Raw genomic sequence first — 21774 nt, 5'->3', positions numbered from 1 at the left:
AGCAACTTTGTGAACTTATCATCCTATTGACGAGGATTGATAAGTGGGTTTTGTCAGAGGTTTAGTGTTAACGTGACAGGATTTGTGTTGCGATTGGAGCAACTTTATGAACTTATCATCCTATTGACGAGGATTGATAAGTAGGTTTTGTCAGAGATTTAGTGTTAACGTGACAGGATTTGTGTTGCGATTGGAGCAACTATGTGGGCCTATCATCCTATTGACGATGATTGATAAGTAGATTGTCAGAGGTATGGTGTTAACATGATAGGAGTTTGTTACGATCAGAAAAACTTTGTGGACTTATCATCCTATTGACGAGGATTGATAAGTGGGTTGTCAGAGGTATGATATTAACGTGACAAGAGAATGTTGCGATCGGAGCAACTATATGGACTTATCATCCTATTGAAGAGGATTAATAAGTGGATTGTCAGAGGTATGATATTAACGTGACAAGAGAATGTTGCGATCGGAGCAACTTTGTGGACTTATCATCCTATTGACGAGGATTGATAAGTGGGTTTTGTCAGAGGTTTTAGTGTTAACGTGACAAGATTGTGTTGCGATGGGAGTAACTTTGTGGACTTATCATCCTATTAACGAGGATTGATAAGTGGGTTTTGTCAGAGGTGATCATTAACGTAACAGGAATTTGTGTTGCGATTGGAGAAACTTTGGGGACTTATCGCTCTATTGAAGAGAGTCGATAAGTGGATTTTATCAGAGGTGATCATTAACGTAACAAGAATTTGTGTTGCGATTGGAGCAACTTTTGGGACTTATCGCTCTATTAAAGAGAGTCGATAAGTGAATTTTGTCATAGGTGATCATTAACGTGATAGGAATTGTGTTGCGATTAGAGCAACTTTGTGGACTTATCATCCTATTGAAGAGGATTGATAAGTGAATTTGTCAGAGGTTTAGTGTTAACGTGACAGGATTTTTGTTACGATTGGAGCAACTTTGGGGACTTATCGCTCTATTAAAGAGAGTCGATAAGTGGATTTTGTCAGAGGTGATTATTAACATGACAGGAATTGTGTTACGATTGGAGCAACTTTGTGGACTTATCATCCTATTAAAGAGGATTGATAAGTGAGTTTTGTGTACTTGTGATGTGCACAAGATTTTAGGAATTAGCGTATCGCTGGGGAAACTTGCTAGGTGAGTTTATCACCAGAAGCGATAAATTTTGAAACTCATGATTTGAATAAGGTTTGAAGACTTAGTGTCTTGCTGGGGAAGATTGTGATTTGAGTAATTTTGAGGACCTATCATCCTATTGACAAGAATTGATAAGTTAATTGTCAGAGATGTATTGTTAACGTGACAAATTGGGAGTGATGCAAGCTGCATTAATGCTCTGTGGGGGTGATGATCGTTAGAAGTTAACTCGATGATGTGAAAGATTTTTCACTCTTAATCCAGTAGATTATAAGTAACCAATCCCCAGTCTAGATTAAGACTTAGCAGGGGAATAAAAAGAGATAGACAAGGCACATCACCTAGTGGGGCACTATCCATGAAGTCGGAATAGAGACACATCACCTGGTAGGCCATTATCTGATGAGTTTGACTATCAGAGGTAACTGTGATAGTTTTGTGGACCTGCCATCCTATTGAAGAAGATTCGCAAGTTGATGGACTATCAAAGGTAACTGTTATAGTGATAATTTTTATGGATTTGCCATCCTACTTGAAAAGGATTGGTAGGGGAATTTGGAGAAACTAGACTATCAGAGGTAACTGTTAACGTGATAGTTTTGGTAGACTTGTCATCCTACTTGAAGAGGATTGACAAGTTGATGGACTATCAGAGATAAATGTTAACGTGATAGTTTTGGTGGACTTGTCATCCTACTTGAAGAGGATTGGCAAGTTGATGGACAATCAGAGGTAAATGTTAACGTGATAGTTTTGTGGTCTTGCCATCCTATTGAAGAGGATTGGCAGGAGAATTTGGAGAAACTAGACCATCAGAGGTAACTGTTAGCGTGATAGTTTTGGTGGACTTACCATCCTACTTGAAGAGGATTGGCAAGTTGATGGACTATCAGAGGTAAATGTTAACGTGATAGTTTTTATGGATTTGTCATCCTATTTGAAGAGGATTGGTAAGTTGATGGACTATCAGAGGTAAATGTTAACGTGATAGTTTTGTGGACCTGCCATCCTATTGAAGAGGGTTGGCAGGAGAATTTGGAGAAACTAGACTATCAGAGGTAACTGTTAACGTGATAGTTTTGGTAGACTTGCCATCCTACTTGAAGAGGATTGGCAAGTTGATAGACTATCAAAGGTAAATGTTAACGTGATAGTTTTGTGGTCCTGACATCCTATTGAAGAGGATTAGCAGGAGAATTTGGAGGGAATGGACTATCAGAGGTAATTGTTAACATGATAGTTTTGGTGGACCCGCCATCCTATTTGAAGAGGATTGGTGGGGAAATTTGGAGGAAATAAACTATCAAAGGTAATTGTTAACGCGATAGTTTTTGTGGACTTGCTATCCTACTTGAAGAGGATTGGCAAGTTAATGGACTATCAGAGGTAAATGTTAACGTGATAGTTTTTATGGATTTGACATCCTACTTGAAGAGGATTGACAAGTTGATGGACTATCAGAGGTAAATGTTAACGTGATAGTTTTGTGGACCTGCCATCCTATTGAAGAGGATTGGCAAGAGAATTTGGAGAAACTAGACTATCAGATGTAACTGTTAACGTTATAGTTTTGGTGGACTTGCCATCCTACTTGAAGAGGATTGACAAGTTGATGGACTATCAGAGGTAAATGTTAACGTGATAGTTTTATGGTCCTGCCATCCTATTAAAGAGGATTGGCAGGAGAATTTGGAGGGAATAGACTATCAGAGGTAATTATTAACGTGATAGTTTTGGTGGACCCGCCATCCTACTTGAAGAGGATTGGTGGGGGAATTTAGAGGAAATAAACTATTAGAGATAATTATTAATGTGATAGTTTTTGTGGACTTACCATCCTACTTGAAGAGGATTGGCAAGTTGATGGACTATCAGAGCTAAATGTTAACGTGATAGTTTTTATGGATTTGTCATCCTACTTGAAGAGGATTGGCAAGTTGATGGGCTATCAGAGATAAATGTTAATGTGATAGTTTTGGTAGATTTTATAGTTGACTGAGGTATTCTATTTAACATGACAACTCAGAAAAATTATTACTCATAATCGAATGAACTACGAATAAATCAACCCCTAGTCTTGAACAAGTGCAGGGGGAAAAAGGGTAAACATGGCACATCGCCTAGTGGGCCACTATCTAACGAGTTTGACTATCAGAGGTAATTGTTAACGTGATAGTTGTTGGACCTGCCATCCTACTGAAGAGGATTATCTTCAGTAGCCGTGGTATCTTCCTCTTCTGACTGAGAAGATTGGGCTTGGTCCGATTGCTCAGGTTGATCCTACCTACTTTGTTCTTCAGCTTTGATCCTGACAATAATCTTTTGAGCCTGTTCGTCTTGAGAGATTATTTGTCTCCAGGAACGGCATTTTGTAACCCCTATTCGGGCTAGGAGGTCGGTTTGCAAATTGTGTCGACGGGTCTCCACTAGGGTAGACTGTGTCATACCTGTCGGACATCGCAGAGCCATGTTTCAAAACCTTTTGACGAAGGCTTTGCAGACTCCCTCTTCTTTTGCTTGGTGGCAAGAAGGGTATGGATGGAGATTTATGTATCCTCTTAAAAGAATCTTAACAGGAATAGTCTCTCTAGATCTGCCCACTTTTGGATACATCCAGCAGGCAGTTTTCTGAACCATTCAAAGGCAACTCCCTTGAGGGTGTCAATTAACAATCGAACCAGTATGACATCGTTTGTTATCACAGTCCCAGTCTGTGACTTGAAATGATAGATATGTTGATTTGGTGATCTCGTGCCGTCAAAAGTTTGTAACGTCGGGAGCTCAAACTTTGGAGGATAAGGGGCTGCATCCCATTCAGCAGTTGGAGCTCGCTTCTGTTGGCAATAGCATTAAGGCGGGCTTCCAATTCTTCCATTTTGGCAGACTGGAGATTCTGCTCGTTCTCCATCTCTCTTCCTTCATCAGAAGAAGATTCCAGGTTATGGGCTTCTTGGTCAGAAGCCGTGTCATAAACTATTTTTCCCTTCCCTTTGCTTGTGTAAAGTCAGGATGAAGATACTTTTTCTCTCCGGGAAGATTCTTGCCTAGGTGGCAAATCTGTCTTCTGAGATTTGACCTTGTCTGCTACGAGTTGAGTCAACAGGGCCATGAGTTCATTGATGGCCTCCTTCTAAGATTTGAGCATGGCCTCCTGCTCATCAAGTCTCTTCGCGAGATCTTCATGGTTTCCCGTCATATAAGCGGAGCTCTCATGTTCAACAAAAGAGCTTGATGATTGGGACTCTACAATGGCTGAGTGTTCATCATCGGAATTGGTTCCTCTGGCTAGCCTCTGATAGTTGACAGGGAGAATGGCTCTTGTTCGTGTCCGAGTGCGTTGGTAGACTCCTTCAAACTCGTTAGTGATTTCTCTCATGGTCGATGAATGACTTATCTCAGAGTCATCGGAACTAGGACCTGAGGCTTTCCCTCTGCTGATCACATTGATAGTGACCCCAGGATATTCGGTCTCTAGAGAGGACGTCGTCGTTGGTTGGGCAAATACTAATAGTTTGGCCACATATGAGCAGCATTGACATCCCGAGAGGACCGTAGGAATCAATCGTTCACATTAGAATGAACGAATGACTTGTTGCATCGGCCTTTCTCTCGATATGAACTTTCTCAAATCTGTTGTGAAGATTCGAGAAGAACTACTCACTGATCGTGAGGTTTGAATTGGAACCCCCAGTCCATGATTGGACATGACTGACTCTTGGTGAACATAGATCTGGTTGAGATATCTTAAATCCATGAACTTCTTATATCCGCCCCTCAATCTAATTGTGCTATGCAGAGTATTCGGGGGTCTCGCTGCCCGGTCAGCGAGCTGGGGGTCCAGGGGGCGGCACGCCCCGGAGTGGACGCCCCCTGGCGGGGTTCGGAGCAGCGCCCCAAAGCTCCACGGTATACACCAGGTTCTGTATTGGATTTCGTCAACTGAACGCATGCCTGAGCTTCAGGTTTTGCTGGTGAAACGCAGTCTTGAAGTCTGCATTTTGGTTCTAAAACGTATGCCTGAGAGTTACATTCAGTTAATGGAATGCACTCCTGAAGGTTGCGTCTTGACTGTACAATGCACCACTGAGGGCTGCATTCAGTCTTATTCACACAGAGCCTATGTTTGGGTTCATAGACGTGAGGCCTGCGTTCTGACGCAGAAACGCAGAGCACAGGGTCGCATTTAGGCTCACAAACACGAAGCTCGTGTTGACTTGAGGATCGGAGATGTGTTCGTCGTACAGATCTCCTCCTCCGTCGAGCGGCGTTCTTCTTAGCCTGCTTCAAGGCCTTTGTAACGACGTCACCATCTGTGTTGATTAAATTTGTCGCCTCAATAATCCTCTTGCTACCCAATACCCATCGTCTTAGCGCGGTTTTTACTAAAGCTGAGCCCACTCCATCGGAGGAGGGGCTGTCCAAGCAATCCGGCCTAAAGAAGAGGTCTTTCTTCGGCATAGGAGCAACAGTTGGAGCTTTAGTCTTCTTGGAGACTTTGCGGATCTTGCGTATAGCCTTGGGGCTAAGGGATCAAGAGGAAAGGACTTCCTCATACTTGGCTTGATCAAACTCAACAATAAGAGTTTCGACGGTTGTTCCAATGAGATGAACGTCGGATTACGCCACCACTTCTTCGTCAGAGAAGCTCGTCCCCAGCGGAGTCGCCATATTTTGTTTGTGGAAAAATTTACAGTAAAAGAAATAAAGGAAAATTGATTTGTATTCTCTCGATCTCAATTACAATTGGATTTCCTGATTACAAAAGAGAGGAGAATGAATCTGAATTCTCTCCTTTGTTTAATTTTGGGTTCTTCACGGTGGCGATGAGATGCCTCCCTCGAATGCTCACGTCAAGTTTGCCTCTCGTTGACGATCCGACGTCTTATTTCACTGGAACATGATCTTCTCCTCACGATTTGACGTTGTAGAGAACTTGCAAAGCAAGTTTTAGAACTCTTGATAAGTTGATTGATCTTAATTGTAATTTGTTAGACAAGACAAAGATCTCTTCTTTGTTGCCAAGGAGAAGGATCCAAAAGCCCCAGGTGCCAGATCTGAACTAAGCTGATTTTTTAGTTATTTATAGGAGATTAATGGGTGTAATCGCCCCCTTAATCCGCTCCTTTGTGGGGCTAATGGGATGTAACCGCCCCCTTAATCCGCTCCTTAGTGGGGGCGGAAATCCCTTAGATCATGGGGAGAAAATGGTTTCTGGAACCGTTCAACTTGTGTTTGAAAGAGTGAAACGCAGGTCCTTCATTCTGGAATAAAATCTGCGTTTGGACGCAGTGTTTGCAAGTTGCGTTGGGCAATAGATGAAACCTGTGTTGGCAGCTGTTAGAAGCTGCGTTTGGCAACAGTTGGAAGCTGCGTTGGTAGCAGTTGGAAGCTGTGTTGGGCAGCGGTTGGAAGCTGCGTTGGCAGCGGTTGGAAGCTGCGTTGGCAGCAGTTGGAAGCTGCGTTAGGCAGCGGTTGGAAGCTGTGTTTTGCAGCATTTAGGAGCTGCGTTTGGCAGCGAATGGAAGCTGCGTTTGCAGCATTTAGGAACTGTGTTTGGTAGCGAATGGAAGCTGCGTTTGTAGCATTTAGGAGCTGCGTTTGCATAGCTTTGACTCTGGAATGAGACCACTTGTGCTTCACCTCTGGGATGCAGGGGTGAGTCTTGCGTCTTGGATTAAAGAGATCGTCGATTTGTAGTCTCTTTCTGTCAGAGCGTTGCAAAGATCGTCGTTTTGTAATCCTTGCTTTAGCTCTTTGATATGTGAGAGTTGTCAGATTGTAACTCCCGATGTTGATTGTGAAGGCTGTTGATTAGAGCTTTCATCAGTTGTTGTGAATATCGTCAGATTATAACCTTCATCGATCTATGTGAAAGTCTTTAAATTGTAGCCTTCTGAAAGTCGTCAGATTGTAACTTCTATCATCGGTGTTTGATGGGGAATCAGCTATCTATTGTGATTTTTAGACAGCCTACACCATGTTTTGCACTTATCGCAATGTAGGGGTGATGTCTATCGAGTTACATAAGTCAGTGTCAACGTCTGCATGGATGGCTGAGATAAGTTGTGAGCTGCACGAGATTGTAATGCACCGCGGGATACTGCGAGTACCTATACTCTGCATCATAATACTGCATGGATGTTCGAGTTTGGTTGCTAACCGCATGATACCACGATGACCCACAGTATATTGTGAGTACCGAGACTCCACATCTCTTTGGTTTGAATTGTGTTTCGGATTAGACTGGTATGCTTATACTATGTTGGGTGTTTGAGTTAGGTAGTAAGCCGCATGATATTGCGATGAGCCACATGATATTGTGATGAGCCACATGATATGGTGAGCACCTATACTCCACACCAGAAATCGTTATAGAGGATCACACATGATTGTGTATTTGCTCCTGTATCACCTACCCCGAGGGTAGTGAATAAGATTATATTTTGTCATGTACGACGTATCCTAGATGTGGTCTTCACTGGATTTTTATACTTGTTTCCACGCCACCGACCCGATGGTAGTGTGAGATGCTATTATACGATATGTTTTGAGATGAGGTGTTAGTGATGTAATTTTACCCTTGTTGATTATTTTTATAGGATTTAGAGTTGATATTTAGTGATCCACAATTTGAGATACATGTATATATATATATATATATATATATATATATGAGGGTTTCCTTGTTTGGATTATTTCTCTTGACGTACTCATCTTATATTGTGGGTTTCTAAATCTTAACTCCTCTTAGTACAAGGTAAATGATATAGGTAGATTATGCATATTATAGATAGAGCCTCTATTATATGCGTTAGCCCTTCCCCTGGGGACGGACGAAGATGTTCTTGCAAGCGCTCTGACGTTGTTGTATTCACTTCTTTTTAGGTAACGGGTCAAAGTTTCGGAAAGCCGCAGGTTGACGGGGATTCAGTATGGCCACCGTCATTCATAGGTAGCTAGTTGATGCTCCACATTAAACTATTTATGATTTTAGTCTTCTTTTAGAGATGTATTTCATTGTGGAGGTTGAGTGCCTTAGTACCTTATTGTTTTAATTGACTCTTGTGTTTAGAGATATATTACTCTTATTTCAGCTTGTCAAATGTACTTTTTTTTTCTTCTATTGGAACATAATAATTAATACTGATAGATATCTCTTCTCTACATTATGTTCCTTGTATTCTCATCTTTGTTATATCTGCTTGTACCCTCACTATTCTGTTGTTGATATCTGCTAGAGTGATAGTAATCGTGATAGTGAAATATGTTTATGCACAGTGTTGGGTGCATGACAGGTTTGACATATCTGGGTTCGGTTTGGACTACAGCCATGTGTGAAACCAGGGACGTCACACTATAGTAGCATTTTTGTAGCAGTTGTGGTAAAGGGCCAAATAGAATGAAACTTGAAATTTTAGGGGCTTATTTGGTGGGAATGATGGTTTAAGGGCATTATAGAAAAGTAAGGTATAGTTTAGGGGCTCATTAAACTTTGAGCTACACAAAATAATAATAATTATAATAATAGTAGTAGTAGTGGTGGTGGTGGTGGTGGTGGTGGTGGTGGTGGTGGTGGTAGTTGGTGGGTGGTGTACAGTTAGGCAGTTAGCAGTTAGCAGTTATAGTAGTAGTAGTAGTGGTGGTGGTGGTGGTGGTGGTGGTGGTGGTGTAGTTGGTAGTGGTAGTAGTGGTCGTAGTAGTAGTAGTAGTGGTCGTGGTAGTGGTAGTGATCGTTTTGTGGTGTGTAGTAATTATAAGTAATTATAAATAATTATAATAATAATAATTATTATTATATTATATTATTCATTATATTGAATTATTATTATTATTATTATTATTATTATTATTATTATTATTATACAAGCTACAGCAAAATAAACTATTACTTATTAGGGTCTACCCGAGATGGTAAGCAGCCTATGATTGGTACTTCAAGGTCTCAGGTTCGATTCTTCTAGTGAACACATATACAAATTTAATTTTCTAGAATACATGTGCATTGGGCGGTGCTCCTTACCATGCCAGGGGGTTTGCTACCCATGATCCGAAATCATGGGGGCAATTCCCTCGGCAAACCAAATAGTAATAATAATATAATAATAATACTTATCTTGAGAGCCTTCTATATATAAACTATATATGAAAAAAATATAAAATTTGAACATGTCAATATATTTTCAAAAGTTGGCACTTTCATACATTATTACCATTAATTTTTTTTTCTAGATTTTTTAGGATGGAGAAGATGTTTGGATTTGGGGGATCTTCTCTTGATTTTAAAATTAGGGCCTCTTCTCTTGATTTTTTTTCTAGATTTCTAGATTTTTCTAAATTTTTAGGATGGAGAAGATGTTTGGAATCCACCGGAATGCATTGGTGACGGGGTATAAATGATGTCTGAAGGTTGTAAGTATACAACCAATCAAGTTATAGTATAAAAAGTTATCGATCCCACGAGGAAGGTATTTATAACAGATAATTAGTATTGGTTCTTATGTTGTGTGCGTGACAATTAGGGGTGATGATTGAGTATGATTGTGAAGAGATATGATGAGTGTTATGAATATATGCAAAACAATAAAATAAAATTGAGAGGAGAGAAAGGAATCAAAGAAAATAAGAGGAAAAAAAATAATGAAAAATCAAGAATAAAAAGAAAATTCAAGAAAGTAAAGATGAATGATTCAATTAAAGATATGAGGAATCTAGAATTGAATCCACTAGCTAATTTCAAATATAAATTATGAATCATCTATTTTTATCACATTTTACTTTAGTTTATTAAGATAGACTATCAAACCATTTAAGGAAAGTATAACCTATCCAGTTATCATCTAAGCAAAGTTATTATTCATGAAAAGGAAAACAACTAGATAGTTATTCTAGAATTCATAAGTATAACCTATCAAACCAGTCAAGATAAGTATAGATCATCAAATTCTTCTTCTACTAATTAGTTCTCTAGTCGATCTTGAAAAGACCCTGAAGTATGCCAAAGATTCATGTGTTGTTCTCGAAGGCGTATTTCTTTTATCATGATTTTTTATCTCGCCTAGAACAAATAAATCACAATACTTATAGGATTTTTGGCAAACCTTCAGCCATCAACGAATTTCATGTGCCTTTACTAATTATCATTTGAATCGGACTAGCATGTGAATTATTTAAATCTGTTTCACATGTAACATTACGCTAAAAGAATAAATTCTTTTAGTCTTGATGCTATGATATTAAATACATAGACTTATGTCATTTTCACGGGAAAAGACTAACCGATAACGTATTTTAGGTGTAGACTTATCTCTAATTAGGGATCGAGATAAAGTCCTCTAGACATGGATTCTGATGTACTTTTCGTGGTAAAAGACTAACCGGTAACGTGCGCTAGACGTAGACTTATCTCTAATTAGGGATCGAGATAAAGTCCCCCGGACATGAATTCTGGTGTCCTTTTTGTAACAAAAGACTAACCGGCAACACGTGTTAGGCGTAGAATTATCTCTAATTAGGTATTGAGATAAAGTCCCACATGCATGTAAGGTACCAATTTTGGTGATATTAATAACAACCTGCTACGATATTGAATATGCAGGCTTTGCTATTTTCACGGAAATGCGCTACCTGGCAGCATGTGTTAAACGCAAGCTTATCTCTTTTTAGGGATCGGGATAAAGTCTCCTATGCATGAAAAGCATAGATTTCGGATGTTGCAAGATTGTGCCTTCTCTTGGGGCAAAGACGAACCCGGTGCTGGAGAGGAAGAATTTTATATTCTATCTCCTACTTGTCTTCTCTTGGGACGAAGACGAACTCGATACCGGAGAGAAAGAATTTTATATTCTATCTCCTGTTTGTCTTCTCTCGAGGCGAAGACGAACCCGATGCCAGAGAAAAAGAATTTTATATTCTATCTCCTGCTTATATTCTATCTATTGCTGAAAAAGAAACTCAAAGTGGGATCTCTACTTCAAGAATCTTGGAAGATGAAACTAAGAGTGAGATCTCCACTCTGAGAATCAAAAAGATCTGGATAACCCTAACTTTATAGGATTAGTTACCCAATCTGAAGATGAATTTCTCGTTTATCGAGATGAAATTCCGACTTTGGCCCTAACTGTAGAAAGGTTTGACTAAAGAGGAATGGATGAAAGCCTTTCGTTTATCGAAAGGGAATACCAGTTTTAATCCTAACTATGGGAAAGTTTGACCAAGGTGTGATTTGAGACGACCCTAACTGTAGGAATGTTTGATCACTCGATTTGAAAATGAACCTCTCTTGTATGAAAGGAATCGAGAGGAGATTTTGACTTTGTTCCTAACTGTAGAAAGGTTTGACAAAGAAACAATTAGAGTGGATGTACAAATGGTGGTGGGAATGTTGAATTGTACAGATCACTTAGGGGGGTTTTGGTATCAAGTGGCAAGATCTTGACATGAAGGGGGTTTGATAATCGCCATGGATCAGCAGATTGAAATTTAATTATTGTGTTAGGACTTCAACAGTGGGAGTATTAAGGGCTTGAACACAGCGGGAGTTTGAATGGATTTAACAACGAAGAATTTTGTTGGACTCATCGTTAATTAATTTGATCAATGAGGGATTTTGTGATAGAGAACCGTGAATCATTAAGCACTCCACAATTACACCGTAGGAATTTTGTGAGGAAAGATTGATCATATGCAATCATTGAATCTCGTATCAACAAAAGAGTGCTCTAAAAACACGATGGGATTGGATGAGATTGATCCTGACGATTGAAACTAACCATCCAAAATATTTTTATTGATTACAGTAATATCTAATTCGCATATCTAATTAGCTAATTAAGATTATAATGATATATTTCTATCTGAATTATTTACTTAACTTATATATATTTCAATAAACGTAAGCTAAATTAAGAATATGAAAAGTAGAAGTCTTAAAAAATAAATAAAAAATAAATAAATAATCACCCCTATCTACCACTCCGTATCATATAACCACCTATGTATTTTTCCATCTATCCATCCAAAATATTATAATTTTACAGTTTTATCCTTGTATGTGTTTAATTTTGTTAAAGTTTGTGTATTAAATTTAATTTCATTGGATTTTGGTTATCAAAGTTAAATTTTGTTGCAATTTGGGTATCAAAGTTAAATATCCCAAATTATTTGTACCCTAACGTTTTTTTATTCCCAAAAGTATCCTAATGTTTTTTCACTTTCATATCCCAAAGTTCTTTTCTGCCCACAGTTCAAACTTAAACTTTGATACCATAAAGTTTAGTAAAATTAAGGTCAATAAAATTTTATTTTTGATACCCCAGTTCGAGAACTTTAACTTCAGTACCCAAAATTCAATAAACTTAGACCTATACAAGGCTAAAATCATCAAATTGTAATATTTTGTATGGAAAAGTACTTGGGGTGGTTGCATGATCATGGAATGGTAGATAAGGGTGATTTTCTAAAACTAGGATGCTTAACGAAAAATAGGACCAAATTTAAGGGTGGTTCCCTTAAAAAAAACCTTTTTAAGATCTCATTTCAAAGACATGTGAAAATGAAATGTGAAGATATAAGATCTAATTCACGAAGGCCTGAGGGTCTATGTAAATTAATAAAGATGTAAGAGTAATATGACAAAATCCTTTTAATTAAAGAAGATAAATTTTCTTAAAGAAGTCATTCAAATAATTATTTAGATTCAGCACGTAAATTTCAATGAGAAGGAAAAGAAGTAACTCCAATATAAAATTTAAATGTTTTGAGAATTCAGTGATTTGAATGTATGTCCCCTTTAGAGAAACTTGTATAAACACTCAAAACTTCTTTCATTTTCCTATCTGTGAAATAAATTTATAATGTAAAAAAGGTATGTGCACGTGCAAAGCACATACTTTATACTAATATCCTAGAAACACTCGACATCCATGCACACGGATGTTTTATTATTCTTTCTTTGAAAGGAGGATTTTGTACATTTCCACTGCCCCCTAAACATTACAACCACCTCAAAGTTAATTACAATGGGGGGTGAAAATTCGATCTCTTAGCTTTTTGCATTGGTTCTCTCATAGAACAAGATGTACCCGTGATCGGTATTGCTTGAATACTCCTGTGCTGATCCAAAGAAAGTTTGCATCATGGCCTCATCAATCATCTCAACATTTTCATCGTCAAAGCACAACCAGTGATCGTGGCTCTTGATGAGGCTCACATAGTGGCCATGATTTGGCCCACTGCCAACATGGACCACAACGGCAAAGAGTGAATACTCAGAGTCTGCATCATTGACGGAGTTGCTGAGCTTGAGCTCCATCGGAAACACAACCCGATATGATAGCTTCTTATACCGACCAAGCTGCTCAATGTACTTGAATCGCTTGAGATGAATCACTAGGATATGTGGAGGCTTCTTTATCTTCATCATCTTTTGGGCTTCCTGCAAACTACATGAAATATCCAAAAAAAAATTATCACGAGGAAAATAACTGGAAGTACAGTGATGAGAATAACAAAATACTTTGAAAAAGCATGTCAACACCGAATAGTCATTCAAGTATCTGCGAGTCTTTAACGCGATGTTTAACCATCTTACAGATATATCATGCTTTATGTTCTGACAGCGGAACATATGCAAACTTGTAAGGCTATAAAGGTATACAAGGTTTATGAAAACCCTTATAAAAAAATTAACAAATAAAAGATTTGCAGTTCAACTTCATACACATTTTGTGCATGTAAAGCATTCTTTGCAAAGGGAATACCAGAAAAACTATCTAGTATGACAGGAGAATCACGAAATTTGAAGAATATGCAATGCATGAGCAGCCATTTAAAAAAAAACCTCGTACTACTCTGAGGGTAAAATAAAAGAGTGTATGATCAATCTTATAAAGAGGTTAATGTTCAAGCACAATAATTATAGTATTATACACACTCACTTCCACTCATCAAGTATTATTTATTTATTTATTTATTTTAGCAAATGCAATCCAAACTAAACATATTAGTTTTGGCTGGTATGGATTTTGAGGGGTACAAAAGAATTATTTATAGTGTGATGTAAACATAAAATGTAAATACTAATGAACAATAAATTTAGAAGATTATGGATATAAACTAAAAATTAATAAGTAAACCAAAATATATATACTAGAAAAGTGAGTACTTGCAGAAAAGATATGAAATGCAAGGGCATGCCTACCCATTTGTCATTAAATAACAGCAAAAAAATTGGTATGAGAATACATAAGAATGTAAATTAATTTACAATGGCTTACATATAATTTACGTCCATATCTTTGATTCCTTTTTCTTTTTCTTTTTCTTTTTCTTTTTCTTTCTTTTTCTTTGCATTTTTTAGGAAATTCATATTGTTTTGTCAAACGACTGTGCTCCTAGTTGCTTTGCATGGGAGTGTAATAATGCTTCATTACATGTCATCCAGCACAAGATATACGTACAGATTCTTTATAAGTAGAGACCTTCCAGAGGCATATACAGAAAATCGGAATTTTCCTTATTATCAGTCTGATAGGATGCACGTATTGAAATGAGATGGAAAATCCATCTGTCGCGGAATTAGTAATCTGAATTTTCCCCCCTTTTTCTTTTTGCCATCTCAGTTAGGAGTTAGTAATCTGAATATAAAAACCAAGAGTGAACTTTAAGGGCATGTTCCTAAAATTGGAATTTAGAGATGAGACCCATGCAGATACCAGAAACAAAGGCCTTCTGTGACATGATAGGATGGATAGCATATGTCGGAGATGTAGCACATTACCAGAAATATTTATACTTATATATGTTCTCAAATTTTGATAGCCAAAAAGAACCGAGGAATAAGAGTTCCTAAAGGGCATTTACACCATTGTTAGGAGTATAATATAGGGAAACACCCCCTCCCCCAAAAAAACCCAACCCCCCCCCACCCACAAAAAAAAAACCCCACCTCAAAAAATACATCCCCCCCACCCCCCGAATTTTCTACGCCCACACTTAAATGTGATAGATTTCAAGCAGTAGAATGATGTATTGACCTTTCTACCCTTCTCTGAATAAACAAAATAAGGACCAGCTAGTTTCTCCATCCCTTAATCTATCAAATTCAGAGAACACTTTGTACCGTTGTTTCCCATTCTACTCAGAGTCAATGAGTATCAAGAATCTCGGATTAGGATTAAACACCAGCATCAAAACCTTGTCAACTATAAAGAAGCAACATACGCACACATCAGCAATCTGCAGATCAGTGTGCACTATATTGGGTTGCAATTTCACTGAGGAAAATTTACAAATTCTGGATGTGCATCTTTTCACATTTTGGTCAGAAACAGGTTATCTTATTCCTAGAGATCGAGAAGAAAAAGAGATCAAGTAGAAGTGAGGGGAAACATGGTGTATTATTGGTTTTAAAGATGGTGGAGAAGGCACATTTGTTTTTCTAAATAGGACCATAATTAAATCTACTTAATTAAGAAATGGAATATCGGTAGTCTTAATTAACTTTTCCTTATCAAACAGAACTTTAGAGGATATAACAGGTATATTTCCTAACAAAATAAATAAGGGGTAGAAAAATTCTGCGAGGGAGTTGAGGGATAAATTTGCAAATATCAACATTTTAGGGGGCAACTTTGCAAATACAAATGACTTTACGGTTTATATGTGCAAAAAACCCTATTTGTTAATCTTTGATTTATGTTTTTGCAAGGATGAGCTCCATTTATTTTAGAATGAATAGGGTAGAAATCCAACAAAATTAGCAGCTCTTTGCATAGATGAGTCCTGAATTGAAACAACTTGTTTTATTAGAAGTTTTACTTTAAACTGAATGATTATTTTGGTGCAAAGAAATAAAAGCGAAAACAAAAGTAAATAATCAAAAAGGAAAGATAAGAACCTGCAGCACTTGTCACAGAAGAACTTGTCCTCAGCATTTAAAGTCTCGATTGAGCTAAAGTTTTTGAGACAGCTCGTGATCGAACTGTTTTGTTCTATGTCGAGGCTCAAGTCAAAGAATGTTTCATCCCTTGCAGTGACAGTCTCACAGCGCAAACATCTTGTTTCATTGGTCAATATGCCCTACATTAAAAACATAGTGCAACATCATTAGATACTGTCATACCCTGCACGTTATACACACATCATCAAAAGGGAAGTGCTGATTACCTGAAAGTTCTTATGAACCCATGTAACAAGAGGTTCTTTATGAACACCATTGGCTTGAGGGCCGCATGTACCATTTGCAATCTTGTCTGAAGACTTATCAGCTTCAGGGGAACTTTTTGCAGCTTTTGACTCTTTCTCAAGAATATCAACAAGCACATTCAGCAAAAAATTTAGAAATTCGTGAGCATCCTGCAAAACATACACCCATATGAAAGAGATTGATCAGCTTCAGCTCCAAGACAAGTTATCTGATAACTTTATAAAAGAAGCAGCACCAACAACTAGGCAATGATTCAGGCTGCACCATTCCCAGTGTTAATTATTATATGTATATGGTGCAGAATAACGAGTGTGCAATCCTATGTCTGAGGTAAAACACATGTATAATTATATTCATCTTTCTTAGATGGCATAATTCATGAGCCAATCAATCAAAGAATCCAGAGAATACAAGATAGTGTGCAGCGTCGTGGATTCTCAAAAAAACACTACAGATATATTGCGGGTAAGCTTATCTACATATATTGCAGAGCTAGTTGTAAAAAGATGAACTTTGAAAGTTGCATGATCTGCTAGCTTTCCCACAAGACAATTGCTTAGCATTTTTATGAATTTTGCGAGAACATAAGATGGATAAAATTATCTGGTGATGAGGCTAGTGAAGTGATTATCTATAAAAGAGAAAGGTGAAGAGAAACTCTTCAATCTAAAGGATTAGAATGACTTGAACAAAAAACTGGCAAGAGTATAAGGCTCCCCATCATGCATCTGTGTCTGCAGAATAAATGGAATGCAAGTTTAGTACAATTATAAAAATAACGAGTATAATACATACTCAAGATCAAGAAATATGAAGGGGCGATCATTTTCGTTGTCTAGGATCAATTATTCGTATAGATGATGAGATGAGGATTATGTAGTTCACCTAATCAAATCACGATGGTTAAAAGTGGAGTTGATTCGAAACGGGGGAAGGGATCTATTAGAATCAGCGATCTAAATCGAATAACACGTCGTCTCACCAAAATTCATGATCTTTGGTAGGAAATTAAATTTAAAACAGCTAACGTGACCGATGAATTTTAATAAGACTTGCATCAATAATCACGTACAATTCCAATCTCAAACAATGTAATCGCAAAATTCATTATCATTGCACAAGTTCTAAAATCAATATCAATGTTTAGGAGTCACATGTTCAATTACTCTCAACTCACAAATATAATTTAAACAGTGAAATATATGATAAGAATTTAGAGATGAACTAATCATGCAATTAACTAATAAAGTAAAATTAGCAGAAAAATATTGAGTGAAATTGATACCATCGTCGTACTGAGAGTCAGATCCCAGGGAGTTGGAATCGGGTCTGATCAAAACAACCATATCCGAAGACAAACCAGATCCGAAGTCCCCTTTTTTCTGCGTTGTCTTTGAACTGAGGAAAATAGAAGACGACAACTGCTCGAGGGCGACGAACGGCGGCCGTCGGGCATCGGGACGAGAACACAGCGTCGACGGTTGAGAAAGGCACTGGTTGTCGGGGTGACTGAGGACGACGATGAGGTGCGCGGAGGCATGACTGGAGAATGAGAAGAGCAAGGGTTTTTGGGGTGCAGGGTTGTGGAGGAGGCGGGGTGTGTCTGCGGAGCAGGGATTAGTTAGGCTAGGGTTCGGAGGTTGAAGAGGGCAAAGGGTTGGTTGTTCAAATCTGGAGGGAGAGGACAGGCATCTGTAGGGAGACGGGACTGGAGACGGTGTTGTGGGGCGATGCTGAATATCGACGGATGCAGGGGGAGGTGGGGCTGATGGTGTTTGCTGGAGGAGAGATGAGGAGGCTAGTGGCGCTGGTGGCGAGGGATTAGGCGGTGGCTGCAGGGAAGGAGGAGAAGGATTGGCGCGGTTGTTTTATAAGGAAAATGAGATATGGGAGAGTTGGGTTTGTAGGAGAGAAGATCGGGAGAGTTTGGCGCTGCTTGGAGTTGAAGGGTGGTTGTCGGCAACTAGAGAGAGAGGGAGAGACAGTCGGAGTTTGTGAGAGGGGAAGGGGAGGGAGATTGGGGCAGCTGCTGGAGGAGAAGGGAAGGGGGGGTCAGCCTAGGGTTTCACACCCAAATTAGCTAACACAATATTTCATTCATTCATTCAATAATTCATAATTCTGATTACATAGCTCTTTTATAGAGCAATTACATATCCCTCAAATCACTCTAATCAATTCCCAGCAATTACATATCCCTCAAATCACTCTAATCAATTCCCTAAAATCGCTCAAATGCCAAAATTAAACCACAATTCAAAATTCAAAAATTAATCACTCTAATCAATTCCCTAAAATCGCTCAAATGCCAAAATTAAACCACAATTCAAAATTCAAAAATTCAAATTAACTACTAAAAACTAAAATAGAAAAAGTCAAATGACAAATAGAGAAAGTTGCAATTGTTGTCCTATTCTCCCTGGGGGGAGAAAAACTCGACTCCGTCGAGTTAGCTTGCAGAAGCTTGTTATCTTCAATATAGTTTGCATGCATCTTAATCTGCCATCAGTTACTTTCCTGCATCTTAAATCATTAGCTAAGTTGCATTGTAAATTCATCATCTAAAAATTATCAAAATTAACTGTAGCTTGGATGAATATATAGAAGTGGGGGTAAGTTGAAAGAACTCTCAGAAATAATAGGCTAGGGTCAGGCTTATATTAGTGGACTGCCAAAATATTGTGAACTGCTTAATCACTCAATATTGAAAATTAGAACTATGACCAAATCGATAATATAAATGTTGCCATTAATTATTTTAAGAGTTAAAAAAGTTCATAAATATCATGTCAAATCTTAAACAGCTATAAAAAATTGTATTGATCAAGTCTAAACCATCTAAAATATCAGCATTAACAGTTTTAAATTATGTCCTGACTTCATATCATACATTTCAGTTAACAATGTATTTATTCAAGTTAGATCATTGATTCCCTAATGCAAATCAAAACAAATGATGCAAATCAACTCAACTACTATGTATGAAATGCAGACTCGAACAATGCGATTAATGGCAGATGTAAACTCAACAAAGTGTCTAAAATGCATGACGTCCTCGATCAAAAGGAATAATTAGGCGTTCCTTCGTTAATATGAACAAATTTTTTATTCTAACAGTTATAGTGAGGAACGTGTAAACAAATGCATGAAAGAGGAGTGTTTCTGTGCGCTTAATATGAGAGAGAGCAAATGAAAACACACGTGCTCAAACTTGTATCCCTAATCACTATATATTCCCAAAATGGATCAGTGTATGTGGGAGTGACTGTCTGGACAATGCATAGGGGTTTGACATCTAATATGGTAGTTATTTTACTATGCTCAGTTTGGGATTCAACTTCCATATAGATATCTGAGTGACTCATTTTAGGAACCGAATCAAGAATGAGTTGGGTGTCATATTTGTCCGGGAGGACTTCGTAGGGAACATCAACAACGTTTCTAATCACTGGAGTAAGTTCAGGACAAGTTGGAGTTTCGATTTCAAGAACAACTTCAGGGAACTCCGTGATCAAATGGGTAGTTTGAGAAATAATCGGAGTGTTGTCATTACATGAAAATTCAATCAACTCCATAATTGCAGGGGTAGTTTCAGAAGAAACGGAAGTGTATGGTTTTTCAATTTTACTTTTTCGGATTTCGTTGTCAGAGTTAGATTCTATCAAATCTACGGCGTGGTTAACGGTTTCCTCAATAATAGATTTTGATTTCGTTAAAGGCGACTTATTAAGTCAAACTCTAAACGGGGTTGTACAGATGGTAGCGACGTGCTCATATCCTTAACAATTGTAACACTGAAGTATTAGGCTAAGTTTGGAGAAATCTCTCTCTGACTTCTTGCCCTTGGGATCGACTGTAGACTAGGAAGAACTAGGGTTAAATCGACTCGGAGGCTAACTAGAGGTAGTGGCACGGGAATACAGGGAGGAATGAGTTCGAAAATCCTGAGCCCTATGAGATTAGTGGGACTTGGTTTGGTCTAAATTTTGAACTAAGGCGTAAGCTCTCAAGGGTGTCTACTTCTCGAGCAAAAAGTTCGGTTTTGAGATCACTTCTCAATCCGGCTCTAAACTTTGACAAGACTTTCATTGGTGCCTCTTTCTCAATGGTGTTGCATCAAGTAAACAATTCGTCAAATTGAGCAACGTATTCTTTTGCGGATTTGGTTCCCTGAGTAAGACAATACCACTTGTCTAGCAATCTATGATAAAACGATGGCGGTAGATATTTTCGTTTCAGTTCGTCGGTCATTTTTCGCCAAGTAAAAATTGGTAATTCACCCCTAAGATGCCTTAACATTTTAAGGTTAGACCAATATTGGCTGGCGGGTCCGGTGAGTTTTATTGTTGCGAACTTTAACTTTTTGGGATTTCATCAGGGTGTACCAGTCAAAGTATCAATCCATGTTTTTCAACTAGTCCAAGAAAGCTTCTGGGTCGAGCTTACCATGAAAGATTGGTGGATCAAGCACAGCTTGAAGTGGGGAGTCGATGAACGATGTGCTCATGACCTTGACCTTGTGGAGGCGAAGTTGCAACACGCGCTTTTCATAGTTTAGCACGCGTCTCGTTGGTTACAATTTGGAAGGCCTCGTGGGTAGCTCTGCTCTCTTGGGCTACGGTATCTAAATGTGCTGCTAGTTTAGCGAATTTCTTAAGGTGTTCGGACTCTACACTGTCTGACATGCTTGACTCACTATTTGACTCACTTAACTCTCTCAATCGATAGGGTAGACCTGTGCGAGTGGGCATGCACTAATAGCTAAATGAGATGAATGTATGTACTAACAGCTAAATGAGATGATTGATTTTTTTTACCAAATAAAGACTCAACTAAAATAGAAATTTCCTAACCTAGAACCATGCTCAGATACCAAAAATGATGTAAAACGGGGAAGGTCTATTAGAATCAGCGATCTAAATCGAATAACACATCGTCTCGTCAAAATTCATGATTTTTGGCAAGAAATTAAATTTAAAACAACTAACGTGATCGATGGATTTTAACAAGACTTGCATCAATAATCACGAACAATTCCAATCTCAAACAATGTAATCGCAATATTCATTATCATTGCACAAATTCTACAATCAATATCAATGTTTAGCAGTCACATGCTCAATTACTCTCAACTCACAAACATAATTTAAGCAGTGAAATATATGATAAGAATTTGGAGATGAACTAATCATTCAATTAATTAATAAAGTGAAATTAGCAAAAAAATACTGAGTAAAATTGATACCATCATCGGACTGAGAGTCAGATCCCACGGAGTTGGAATCGGGTCTTATCAAAACGACCAGATCCGAAGACAAACCAGATCCGAAATCCCATTTTTTCTGCGTTGTCTTCGAACTGAGGAAAAGAAAAGACGGCTGCTCGAGGGCGACGAACAACGG

General features: G+C 38.2%; 1 protein-coding gene across 2 annotated transcripts in view; it reads right to left on the bottom strand.

Annotated features, from left to right (window-relative positions):
- The window catches only part of LOC109819699 (ubiquitin carboxyl-terminal hydrolase 3-like), an 18466-nt gene continuing 9676 nt past the window's right edge, over positions 12985-21774 (bottom strand). For both annotated transcript variants that reach the window (XM_020385520.1, XM_020385521.1), the window contains 3 exons: positions 16333-16521; positions 16064-16245; positions 12985-13607 (listed from right to left, as the gene is read on the bottom strand). In XM_020385520.1, coding sequence (XP_020241109.1) covers positions 13208-13607; positions 16064-16245; positions 16333-16521 — 771 coding nt within the window. In that variant the 3' untranslated portion in view covers positions 12985-13207. The remainder of the gene's footprint in view (positions 13608-16063; positions 16246-16332; positions 16522-21774) is intronic.

Source organism: Asparagus officinalis, chromosome 8 (genome assembly GCF_001876935.1).
Source record: "Asparagus officinalis chromosome 8, Aspof.V1, whole genome shotgun sequence".
Classification (NCBI taxonomy): Eukaryota; Viridiplantae; Streptophyta; class Magnoliopsida; order Asparagales; family Asparagaceae; genus Asparagus; species Asparagus officinalis.
This window is presented reverse-complemented; position numbering and strand designations above follow the sequence as displayed.